General features: G+C 42.0%; 1 protein-coding gene across 4 annotated transcripts in view; it reads left to right on the top strand.

Moving 5' to 3' along the window:
* The window catches only part of TP63 (tumor protein p63), a 217,946-nt gene extending 205,306 nt beyond the window's left edge, over window positions 1-12,640 (top strand). For 2 of the 4 annotated variants that reach the window (XM_060297591.1, XM_060297590.1), the window contains exons 11-14: window positions 5,117-5,274; window positions 7,463-7,607; window positions 8,917-9,010; window positions 12,344-12,640. In XM_060297591.1, the coding sequence (XP_060153574.1) occupies window positions 5,117-5,274; window positions 7,463-7,607; window positions 8,917-9,010; window positions 12,344-12,640 (694 nt within the window). The remainder of the gene's footprint in view (window positions 1-5,116; window positions 5,275-7,462; window positions 7,608-8,916; window positions 9,011-12,343) is intronic. The other 2 variants (XM_060297592.1, XM_060297594.1) reach the window with 1 other exon arrangement.
* The last annotated feature ends 559 nt before the right edge of the window (window positions 12,641-13,199 follow it).

Raw genomic sequence — 13,199 nt, 5'->3', positions numbered from 1 at the left:
TCAAAGGCACACAGCCACTAGTAAGAAAATCTTTGAAGGGACTCAAAACTGTACAAGAAAGGACATTTTCTGCAGATTCTGTATCCTTAGATCTAGCATTGGTCCATCAGGAACCCCTGTGTCTGTCTGTGAGCTTTTGTGTTGTTTCTTGGGAGGGAGGAGCTCAGGTTGGGAAGAGGGGCATTACGATGTTTATTGGAACCCTTTTCTGTTACCTTCTGTTGTGTTTCTAAAACTCATGAAGAAGCTTTTGAGCAGGTCTCAAACTTAAGATGTCTTTTTAAGAAAAGGAGAAAAAAAGGTTGTTATTGTCTAGGCAGAAGTAAACTGTAGGTGACTGAGAGACTCAGGCCCTTTTAATGCTGGTCATGCAATGATACTGCAAATAGTAACAAGCTAAGGTGTCAAGTGTACTGCTGGGCAGAGACGTAATAACTACCATGAGTAGCCACTGAGGGGAATGATTTTTTCTTCTTTTTGAGAACTTGCATTACCAGTATCCTCCCCTCATATGTAGTAAAAAGCTCATTAATTCTGTGTCAGGTCCTGCCACTGCCACCCCATGTCAGCATCTGATGTGATAGTCTTCCTTGCTTTTGGAAACCCTCCAAAATTTGTGTTTGGACCCCAAGGCAGGTAAACCTCTTTTGTCATTTTAAGAGGAGGGTAAAACTACCCCAGTAATATTCTTTCAGGCAGTCATATATCATTCTTCCGTGTCCACCATGGAATTCAAAGTCCTCTCACCAAAATCTATAATTAACTCCTTTGATTGGAGTGCCATAAAATCAGCCATATCACTGACACTGTTCAAATTACCGTGTCCAGGACACTTATGCTTTGTTTAAGTGATGTCCAAGCGGACACATTTTTAAATCAACACTCCTGGCCTAAGAATTAAAGACAGGAAGAGTAGATAATTTTTCTTTTTTGGTTCAAAGACTTTAGAGAATCTATTTCCATTTTAAATCATATTTTAAAGTAATAGTATAAAGACTTAAAAAATCTGCTCCCCACACCAGGTCACCAGCTCTTTATTCTTTGTCACCACAGCAATGATTTCTTGTTATTGAGGCTGTTGCTTTATGGATGTGTGATTTTAATTTTCAATAAACTTTTGCATCTTGGTTTATCTCGCAGTTTTTCTTTTCTGTCTCTTTTGCTTTTTGAAATTCCTTAAATGCTAGAATATTTTCATTTAAGTGCCTGAAGTACCATGTGTAAGTCTAAAGAACAAGAATAGGTCACTTTGGTTCTGTGTACACTATTGTCATAGTTGGTGTTTTTATTTAAGATACTCTGTATCAAGGTCATCAGTCCTAAAAGTAAATTTCAATGCCCATGCTAACTTGAAAATTTATTTTAGCCCTGTGCATGTTTAACTTCGTCATAAAGAGCTAGGCACTATAGCATCATTTGTTCACATCTCTGAATAAGCCTTGAGTTATATCTTCAGTTGCCAAGTTCACTAGAAGAAATTTAAATCAAATTCCAGTTTATTAAATAAATTGGCTTCTGTGACACTGGTGTTAGGAAATATCCAGTGGAACCTGTTGTGCACAGGTTTTAAAAAAAATTACAATACGTTCTGATCTTTGAGTAAGAAGTTTTAAAAACTTCATAAACCACCGTTCTAAATAAAACTAATATAGTCACTTAGAAAACTACTTAAGGAAAACAAGAAAAATACTTAAGAAAAAACATGTTTATGTTTTAGATAAAAGTATAATAGTAAAATCAGATGATCCTGTTACATTGGCACCGTTTTCAATTAATCTAAAAACTTTCTAATCCCTTTTAAGGAATTCACAAATTCCTTAAACGGTTAGTATGTTTAATTTTTTAATGTTTGTTTTTTCTTCTGGAAGTTTTTTTTCCCTTTCACCCTATTTTTATGGAAGTTTTTAATGTGTTTATAGTGATGTTTATATAAATGCATACATTTGAACTGATAGAAAATATTTTATAATTACAGTTGACTTAGCTGGAGAATAAATGCTGCCTTTCGTCTTTAGAAGCAAGATTCCTCAGCTAGAGAGAAAAGTTACGTGTGGGGAGGTACTGGGCAAAATTTCGAGGAGGAACAATTCCTCTTCTCATGTTCATGTCTTCCCTTTTTCTGACCTGCCCCATATCCACGGTGTTTTGCTCTACCCCCAATATCCCTTTCCCTTCTCGGATCCCGCCATGCAAAAGTGGTTTGGTAAAATAGATTCACCCTGATGTATTGCCAAATTCCACTAGAGAGTTGCTTTTTCATTAGCAATGGAAGATTTAAGGCCAAAGAAGGAATCCTTTGGTGGAATTCTAGGACAAATTGTAGGACAATGTCCAGGGCACTTACATAATCTCATTTAATCTTCATAGCAAGTCTTCTGGAGTGAGTGTAATGCCTGTTCTACAGATTAAGTAAATGAGACTCCAGAGACCTATGTAATACCCAAAGTCACTTAATTGATTTGTGTCAGATCGAGAATGTGAACTCTAATATTTCGATTGGCTCCAAAATTTATGTTCCTTCTTTGTTTCTCTATGGTTTGTGACCTACCTTCCTCAACAATAATTTAAGTGGCTTAAAATAAATGAACTAACAAAATGGTCAAAAATAAAGACCACCAAAAACAGGAGAAAGGAATTGTAACAGGACTTGGAAGAAGGCGTTCACTATAATTGAGGGTCCAGGGAAAATTCATAGCTCTTAAATACATTTTTACTTTCCTAGTGGTGGGCATTAATGGTTCAAGCAACGCTTCCATTAGCTCTTGCTGTACATTTGACTGATTTGCGAGGATGGGAGAGATATGTAGACATTTCTTTAGGTTACAGAGGACCAACCTGCCTCTGGAGTCTGGGTAACCTGGCATCTTTGTTGCTTTGTGGTGGGCAAAGGTAGAGGAAGAAGCACCTGGCAAAGCTTCTCTTGATCACCTTGCCCTGAACATTCTTGCACTTTGATATGGACTTACAGAGGTTCCTAGGTGTATTCAAATGTGCTGACTCTTATGCAAGGCTTCTACACAGGGATGGAGTGGGTTTGAGGATAGCTCGGTCTCCCTTTACTATATCCCTTGCTCCCTGTTCCATCTTGGTCTCCTATTTCCTCTTACTACTTCACCCACTTCTTGATGTAACCTACTGCACTCCACTGTCTTACTTCTGGGAAGGTGTCACAGAATGAAAGGAAAAACTCTTGGACTAGGAGCCAAGAGACCTCTCAGCCCATCATGTAACAATGTGTGACTTAGGCACATTTTTTCTCAGAGTCTTATATTTACCCATCTGTACAACAGGCATAATCATTTCTGCCCATCCCTACCCTGCCATCCCATGTCCTCCTCCACGAGATGTGAGACTCATTTGGAAAATGGATAAAGGAGAGCTTGGTAACCTGAAGAATCTAACAGTTGGGAGAGTTTATTATATAAACACCCATTTATACAACATGGTTCTAAACCTGTCTTCTTGAGAAGGGCTAAAGTGAGAAATCAATACCCTCCTACTTTAAGACAGTGATTCTAAAATGCAGCTGAATCGTCAATTGCACATTAATTGTCATGTTCATTTATGCAAATATAGCATAGTGTTTGAATTCCTCTAGCTGTGGCTCTTCAGTGATACGGAATGGAGCCTTCCCTGTTTTGTGTAATTATGGAGAATGCAGAGCTTTGAAGTCCAAGCCTAGCACGACTGTAGCACTCAGGTGTTAGAGCCACTTGTTATTTTTTCAAACATTATTATACCATATATTTGTTTGGAACTTGGATTCATTTACAGAGCCTCCTAAATCGGATACACATACACACACACAAGCAAATAAAACTCAAAGAAACATTTTTCTTCTCTTCTCTAATAAACATATGGCTGCAGCAGGGAGGAGACAAATAGGAACAAAATAATACCTTTTATTTGAGGAGTGTAAACGGGGAGGTTTTCCCCTTTTACATGCTCAGCCCAACCTTCATTCTCTGGTCACAATAATGACTCACTGTAAATGCCTGACAGTGTGTACAGTTCTTCCTCATCTTGTCTTTTTGGTTCTCACCATAGCCCTACAAGGTAGGTTGGATTGTTATCCCAAGGTATCCACTACTCTATGAGCTTCTCCGAGATGGGACCATTTCTTATTAGTTTTCCCACCTCTAGCATCTAACTCATGCAGTAAGTGTATATATTTTAAGTTTTTATATATTTTAGTTTTCTGATGAGGGATATTTACTGGCTTGCACAGGGACCTATAGCTTTCTAACATATGCTGGAGGGAGACTTAAACGTTGTTTATCTGACTCTGTATCCTTCCCCGGTTCTAGATATCACTAGTTCTATATTCAAGGGAAAAGTCGGGCATGGCAGTTGAATAGGGAATGTTGTATGTAATATAATACATAGTATGACAAACCAATTCTAGTAAATTTACAAACTGAAGTAATGCCGAATGGAAAACTGTTTGTTTTTTTCCTTTGTCTCTCAAGAGACTTGTGGAAACTTAACAGAACAGTTGTTTGGACTCCTGGGTTCCCCTTGTGTAGAGAGGCTGTTGACGTTCCGATGGGTTCCCTCATGGCCCGTGAACAGCTAAGCTGAGAAAGCGTGTTTCCGTGTTGAGGCCTCTGCATGATGGCAGGTCGTGCTACCAAATGCCCTGTTTGACTGACTTTGTGGTTATTTTCTGTATATGCCCAAATGGCCTAGGAAGCTAGAGGTGAAACGCCTCAGCTGCAATTTAGCATGGCGTCTCCATGTCTTTCATAAGCCTTTGGGTCTTCACTCAGTTCTTTTCCCTTATTGATTTTCACGTTGAAAGGGATGGAGAAAACAATAGAGGGAAAAAGAAGATGCAATGATTTCCCATCTCACAAAGGAGATGCTTTAGGAAGATATTCAGCTTTGTCCTCTACTCATGTAGGAAACACACGATCTGATGATAGCCTTGTGATCCCTGCCAAGGTAGGAGAGATTCTCAGATAGAAGCACAAATAAGTTCCTGTCATTGTTCTGGAGGAATATTTTGGCAAGTGTACAGTTAAGGCTATGTTTTAACATGAGACCTGTTGGAAATGACCAGTCCCCACTCTTCAGCGTCCTGTGCTCACCATCCTTCCCGTGTTTGTGTTCCCAGGACCTCGATGCAGTCTCAGTCTTCCTACGGTAACAGCTCCCCACCTCTGAACAAAATGAACAGCATGAACAAGCTGCCTTCCGTGAGCCAGCTTATCAACCCTCAGCAGCGCAACACCCTCACTCCCACCACCATCCCCGATGGCATGGGAGCCAACAGTAAGAGCATCTCCCGTTAGCTGCAGCTGGAGGACCCATAGGGCTAGTGTAGGGGAAGACTTTGCTCTGGGATGGGGGGAAAGCTTGCTCTGAAGCTACGGGAGAGGCACAGTAGACAGGACAGATCAAAGTTGAGTGGCTTAAATTTCTCACGGTGAACTTTTTCTCACTTTTAAGATGTATGGTTCATTACAAAGCACACTGGTAGAGACAGAGAAGGCTGTTCCTGTAGTAGGGATAAGGATCTCTGTGAAAAAGAACAGTCCACTTCCTACCAACCTGGATGGGAACCCACCTTCTACATTCTTTGAGATAGTCAAAAGGAAATATGTCCAACTTGTGGGAAGTAGCATAGTGTGGTGGACTTAAAATCTAGAGAAATAGATCCTAGTCTGGACTCTATTGCAGCATTAGCTGCATAACTCTGGACGAGTCACCTCTCTGCTCTAATGCTCAGTTTTCCATTCATAAAATTATCACTCTGCACAGTTAACAAGTTTATGCGTCTGTGGCCCTACACTTTTGGGCTTCTCAACTCATCTGTTCCATCCTATACACAGTTATTAAGGAATTGACATAGGGAAAGGAGTCTCCCTTTTATTTATTCACACACAGATTCCTCACATCAACTAAGTATAACTATAAGAGACAATGTGAGAATCGGGCCTCGACACGGATGATGATTGGTGCATAGCTTTGCTGTAAATATAATTAGCTTGTCCCCTAGAACTTAACCTAGCAGAGTGGATACCCAAACTTGAAAGGAAAAAAAGATGGTAAAAATGCAGAAGGGATGAAAAAGCCTAAATACTGTCCATGTATCCTGTAATCACCCTCATAAAACAGTGCCTCAGTCTTGTCCTAGAAATCGTTCATTATTTTGATCAAGGCTTTACACTTGCATTTCACTGTTGCCTTGAAGAGACTGGGTTTTTCTTAAAGAAGTTAAGGGAGGCTAAGATTATGACTCTTTCTGGTTCTGATAGCACATGTTTAGATTTTAATGAGATAAGAGATATATGAGGTTTGGTTACCTGGTATGACAACGAAGACATTAGAGCCAGACTGCTCTCTCACTCGTGACAAATACATCCTAAAACTCTAAACCTGACCCTTTGGCAGGTCTGCTGCTTCGACAGTAAAAGGAAAAGGAACCATTTATTTTTTGCTTTCTTTCTGGTGACGTCTTAGAGTCCTCAGCTTTTTCTTGAGATGACAAAACAGTGGTAGTGGTAATGATCCTTCACATTTGTGTTCCAGTTTACTTACTTTTTCTTATTTATGCTTCATAATTTTCCTCTAATGGCATCAGGAGAGTCAGAGGGAAACCGATAAGACATGCTAGGCCTATGCTCTTTAGCTGGGTAGCTGGTGGCAGAGGCCTTTCCCCTTTGGCACACTACTGTTCACTGAAGTAGAGGCAAATTACATTCATCTTTTTGTAGATACGTTATTTCGCTCTTTTTTTTTTTACCTGAAGACAAAATTTGTTTCATAAATATTATTGGTATTGAGCTTTTCTTCTCTATAAGTGAATGTTTACAGTTTATGGTTTAGTAAGAAACCAATCCAAGTTGGTGGTGTTCCCAAATATAATCCTGAAATGGACCAGAAAAAAGAGCTGGGGTCTTTCAGCATCTTTCCTTATGAGGCATTTGGTTCCCTACAAATATTGCAATAAATCCTCCCATTCCCAAACCAATATTCCAAAGGTCCCTCTCTCATTCAAAGGTTTGTTCACTTAAGTTTTCTGAGCATCTGCTCTGTGCCAGGCACTGTGCTCGGGTCTGTGGGGACCCAGATGTGCATACGGTCTAATCTCCATGCTTTAGGAGACTAGCCTAGTGAGGGAGACAGAAATATAACCCATGAAGACAAATACAAGAAGGACTGTATTAACACCAGGAGCAGCAAGCAATTGGGACAGAGCATTAGAAGTAGAGAACAAAGTGGGAAGAGGTCGTCCTAAGAGAATGTACCAAGGTCAAGAAGTAGGCAATTAGTTTGGAGTTTGGTGACTGTTCTGTTCATTGAGATGTAGGGTACTTAAAGGGGTGTAGTGATAAGACTGCAAAGGAAGGCTGGTAGATTAGGCCCTTGGTAACATTAAGCCAGGCGAGGTGGACCACTGGGATGCTGGTATGTGATGATGGCAGTAACCCTCTCTGTTCCTCCTGCTTCTGTTCAGTTCCTATGATGGGCACCCACATGCCAATGGCTGGAGACATGAATGGACTCAGCCCCACCCAGGCCCTCCCTCCCCCTCTCTCCATGCCATCCACCTCCCACTGCACCCCCCCACCTCCGTACCCCACAGATTGCAGCCTTGTCAGGTGAGTCCACAGCGTGTGCCCCTGGGGGTCTGTCCTAAGCATCTCTGGGTGGTGGAGGGTGGACACCGTCAAAGTTAATAGCACAGTTGGAAAGAAAGCAAAGCAGCCCAGTGGTGGAAGTTCAGCCACTGTTATCTCTGATCTATGGAGTCATCAGCAGCGTTTAATCAAAGTAAACCACAACAATCAGCATGGGAAAAAGTGAAAATGTGAGTTGATAGGCATATAATTTTTCATGCCTGTTTCCCCCATCTTCACTTACTCCCCCCCTCCTCCATCACATTTTTACAGTAAGCTGTGGCCTTCAAATTGGTGCTCAGGGCTGGGGTTCCCAAATGGGCACTCAACTTGCTATCTCGCTCCCTTTCCTGCTCTCTAGGCCTCACAGCTCTCAGCCACCATGGGATCATTATTTTGGAGTTGGATGTCCATAAAAAAGTTGGAATGTTAGTAAAAATGACAGGGACTTTCAAGAACCTGATGGCCTCTTTTGCTTTGTCGTATGGGAACTGGGGACATTCCAGGAAAGGGAGTTCAGATAGCCAGAAGAAAGAAAGGCATGAAGTCTGGAAAATTCTGTTTCCAGCAGAGGCAAGCATTGGTGCCCAAATCTCATGCCTAGCGCCCTGCTTCGTGTGCAGAATGATTTTTTCATTTGGCTGCTGGAATAATACGTGTTGGTTCCCATGTGATGGATGCAACAGTACTAGCAGTGTCAGAGAGATGGCAAAGTGCATGGCTCAGCATCCAGCATCTGGCTCTGGGACGGTGGTGGCATCACCGATCTGAGACCAGAGCCGGAAAGGAGCGGGTCTGTATTTTGATGAGGACACCAAGCAAAAAGCATGAGTGACTTCACAGTAGAGTGGCTTACAGTTTTTTCTTAGCCACATAAGCCATTCTCAGAAACCCCAGATATAAACAATTGAAGGAGAGGTGCTCTTTTTGAAGTGAAGAGCTAGGAGGCAAGAGGGCTGGAAACCTGAGCACTGGACTCCTTCCTTTCACCCCCTGCAATGGCTCCTAAGACACTGATACGGAACCCCTAGAATTCCACCAGTCACCATTTGAAAATCTCTGCTCTGCAGGCATCTTTAAACAGTTGATTTTAATTTTAGAGACCTAAAGTTCATGTCCCTAATCATCCCCAGACCTCCAACCCAAGGCCCCACATATATTTTATCTGCCCCTAATCTCTTATGTAGGGCATCCCAGGGCAAAATGTTGGGTTTTCCTTTATTTTGCCAATGCAGTTGGGGTGAACTTTCTTTTTCTGTTTCCTCCTTCCTCTTCCCTCCTCCCTCTGCAGTTTCTTAGCGAGGTTGGGCTGTTCATCATGTCTGGACTATTTCACGACCCAGGGGCTGACTACCATCTATCAGATTGAGCATTACTCCATGGATGTAAGTAACCGTTAGACTTTTCTCTTGAGTTTTATTCCTTAAGTTCCTCCCTTTGGTGACATTCACCTTGTAGTTGAATCCCCTGTGTTTTTTGTCCTACCCCCAGTCCTCAGTTTTGCTGGGACCCATAACCATATTAGAAAGATTCCCTGGCCTCCGCCTCTACATATGAGAAGCTCAGGATCAGTGGTCCTCAGCTTCTCTGATCAGTCAGCAGTTGTCTGTTGTGTGCATACTGTATGCAGAGTGGGAGTGAGATCTGATCCCCACCTTCAAGGAATGTATGATCTCTAAAGAATTCAGAGCACTTTTTGGTTATTCTCATTAATTGGTGTCAGACCCCAGGGAGGATAGCAGGAATCAGGTGATGTTATTCTCACTTTAAAACATGGAGAGACGACAGTATGGTCATTTGCCATGATGGGTTGATGACAGAACCAGGAATAGAACCCTGAGATGTAAGCTTCCAGTCTTTAACTCTATTGATTGGCCTTTTCTGCCTTTCCTTAAAATAGGATGTCACAGAGGATTGAGCTGTGCCTCTCGATTAGAACCATGTGTTCATTCATGGTCAATTCTACCAGAATAGGGCCCAGCCATCCCTGATCACTGGGAAAGATCACTGGTCATGGGTTCGAGTCCCAACTATGCTTCTTAGTGGTAATGAGAACTTGGGGTTATCACTTTGCTTCTCTGGGCCTCAGTTAATCCAATTAGGTTCAAAATCATTGCCTTCTGGCTCTGATAGTCCTGGAAGCAAGCTGGATAGGAGGGGACATTTTCTTGCTTCCTACAGCACTTCTTGAACTACTGTTCACATGGGTGGGAGCTCATTTTCTGGTTTTACAACAATCTGGTTTTCCTCCCAGGCTGCTCTTTATGCTGCTGTCTTTGGGGTTCACTATCCTCCTTTCTAGCTTCCAGAGGGCCCTTTGGGCTGGTGGAAGAAGATATTCTCTGTCTCTGCTGCTGCTTCTGTAGTTGGGACCTCTTTTTGCCCCCCACCCCCCCTTGAGCACCGATGCTAGAGATGTCCCTGCAAGCGTGAGAACACCTCTGCCCTCTGGTGACAAGTATATGCTGTGCTGTCCCTATGCCCGCCCCTCTCCACTCCCTCAGTCACCCCTGGCTGCTGCTCCCTGAGGGAAGAAATTATAAGTAAAAGCTATAGAGAAAGCTTTAGGAGTATGTTCTGACAAGTTTCAGAGAACTTCACAATGATGTCCATCCATTGAAGGCAGTTTGACACAAGACAGTGTGTTGCCCTGTGTCTGAGAGCCTTACATGATGGAACAGGAAATTTGTCCCTTCCCTATATTTTTAAAGTTTTACCTTCAACTGGCTCACTGTCCCCACTGGGGAGTATGTCAGGGTGCCCCTTTGGCTGCTAAGATCTGCTGATGCTCTCCACAAATCTATCTCTGCTGGTGTTGGCTAGGTCCTGGGCCAGGCTCTGGGCCACAGCTTTCTCACCTGTCAGTATAAGTTAAAATCTATCCAGAGAGTAATGCAGATTAATGGAGCCTAGTGTACAGAGAGTTTTGGACTTACCGGGAGTTTCAGAAGCATAAAGAGCTATGCTCACTTATCTATTTGTGGAATAACTTCTTTATACTGTATACTTTTTAAAAAAATTTTTATTGGAGTATAGTTGATTTACACTGTTGTGTTAGTTTTGGGTATACAACAAAAGTGAACCAGTTTTACATATACATATATCCACTCTTTTTTTTTTATTCTTTTCCCATATAGCCCACTACAGAGTACTGAGTAGAGCTCCCTGTGCTATACAGTAGGTTCTTGTTAGTTATCTATTTTATATAGACTAGTGTGGAAACATTGTCCATTTATTTCTTGTTTCCTTGGCTTCTTAGTCATTCATGCCCCCGGTGGCTTGGCTGCCAGACCCTGCCGAGAGCAAGTGCAATAGCTAAGGGATCGGGCCGTGGGAGGCTTTCTGCCCCATTTGTACTGTATGTACAAACTGGACTACCCACACTGCACATGAAATTGGACTACCCACACTACACGTTTCCAAATGAGGAAATATTGGGAGGCTATCTAATTTCCGCATCCTCACTTCAGCTTCTTCCTGCTCATCACTGGAAGTAGACACCTCCTTTTCTTCTTGTCTCTCAACACCAGTCTCAGTTACTTCACATACCTCCCTGGAAAAGGAATATGGTTAAATTTTGGAGGTGTTATAAGTATTCCCTCTAAGATGCAAGGATGGGTTAATCGTGGTATAACATAGTAATAATTCAGATGATTAAGATTTACATAGTGTGCTTTATAATTTGCAAAATACTTTCATATCCACATCTGCCTATGAGTCCACAGTATGTGTTGACCTAAAAAGGAATTGTCTCCCATTTTACCAAGGAGGAAACTGAGGCCAGTAGAAAATAAGTGACTTAATGAAGGTCTAGAGCCAGTGAGTGACAGAATAAGAACTTCTGTCGAGGTCTTCTGACTCTAAGCACAAAGTTCTTTCTACCTACCATACTGCTCCATAAAAAACGCGAGCCAACACTAAAACAAGCTAATGAGGAGCTAGTGCAGGTAAACAGAGATGCTACCACAGTTAGTTAAGATCAATCATCTTTGTAATGCCTTCTACCCCCAACCACAGAACATGGACACGTACTCTGTATCTTGATACCCTGATTTATCCAAACACCAAGAGACCTTTTTGGCCATTAGGGCAGTTTTAGGCTCAGAGGCGGTCCTGAATCCACAGTTCATTCACTTAATTGTGTAACTTTAGAATTATCAACCTCTCTGACCTTCAGCTTTTCTGTCTATAAACTGGGTGGAATAATATCTACCACTAATCTTAGCATTAAATGAGATCATGAATAAAAAATAATTAGTTCAACCTCTGGCATGTCGAAAGTGTTCAATATCTGTTAGTAATCTTTTGTTCCCATCTCCTCATTTGAGAAGTGGTGGCATTCCATTAATATCTTTCTTCCAGTGATTAGAGCGAGGTAGATTTGAGAGTTGGAAGTTTCCTTTATCTGATGTTTTTGTTTGGGGATTTGCGTTCTCTAATCTAAATATTACCTCTGTTGTACCACTGAAGAAACTGAGACCAATAGAGAATAAGTAAAATGCTACCTACAAGAAGAGATGGGACCTCAAGCCTGTATATCTGTGCTTGGTTACCAATATGCCAAAGATTAATAAAGAGCTAATTTTATTTTCCAATTTAGAGTTCAGTAAATGCAGGTCAGTTAAAGCCCAGCATTGGGGAATGACAGAATGGTGTGGACTAAATGTCAGTTTGTCTCTTTGTCTTAATTCTTCCTGGTTTGCTTCCCTATTGCACAGGATTTGGCAAGTCTAAAAATCCCTGAGCAATTCCGACATGCCATCTGGAAAGGCATCCTGGACCACCGGCAGCTCCACGACTTCTCGTCCCCTCCCCACCTCCTGCGGACCCCAAGTGGTACCTCCACAGTCAGTGTGGGCTCCAGTGAGACCCGGGGCGAGCGTGTAATTGACGCTGTGCGCTTCACCCTCCGCCAGACCATCTCCTTCCCACCCCGCGATGAGTGGAATGACTTCAACTTTGACATGGATGCTCGTCGCAACAAGCAGCAGCGCATCAAGGAGGAGGGGGAGTGAGATGAGCGTTGCGGTTCGAGCTCTTTCTGTCTTCCCACCCGCTAACCCCACCACTGTTTGACCAGCCAAGCATTCTTCCTAGCTCCTCTCCTTCCTCTTTTCAGTCAGGTTTCTTAAGGGAAGGAGAAGGAAGAGGCTACATTTTACCTAATGTACAACCTGGCATCTGATTCTGATTCTGGCTTTAAGCCTTCAGATCTCTTGCTTGCAGGACTGAAATTGCCGTGGCTAGGTAGAAGTGAGCAAAAAAGCAGTGGGTGTCTCCTTAAGCTGCAGAGGTCTCTCCTTGACTTTTATAAAGCATTTTCACCCTTATAGTCTAAGACTATATATATAAATATATAAATATACAGTATATATTTTTGGGTGGGGGGCATTGAGTATTGTTTAAAATGTAATTTAAAGGAAAAAAATTGAGTTGCACTTATTGCCTTTTTTTTTTCTTTTTTTTTACTTTTTGGATGGCTTATCTATACCCCGTCTCTCAAGGCCAGCCATGTATGGTAATAGGTATCTAGATCTTGATAGGACATGTGAGTGACAGTGACATGTAGGTGCC

Source organism: Globicephala melas, chromosome 4 (assembly GCF_963455315.2).
Source record: "Globicephala melas chromosome 4, mGloMel1.2, whole genome shotgun sequence".
NCBI classification, from domain to species: domain Eukaryota; kingdom Metazoa; phylum Chordata; class Mammalia; order Artiodactyla; family Delphinidae; genus Globicephala; species Globicephala melas.
The sequence above is the reverse complement of the archived record's forward strand: the minus strand, read 5'-3'. Positions and strand labels throughout refer to the sequence as shown.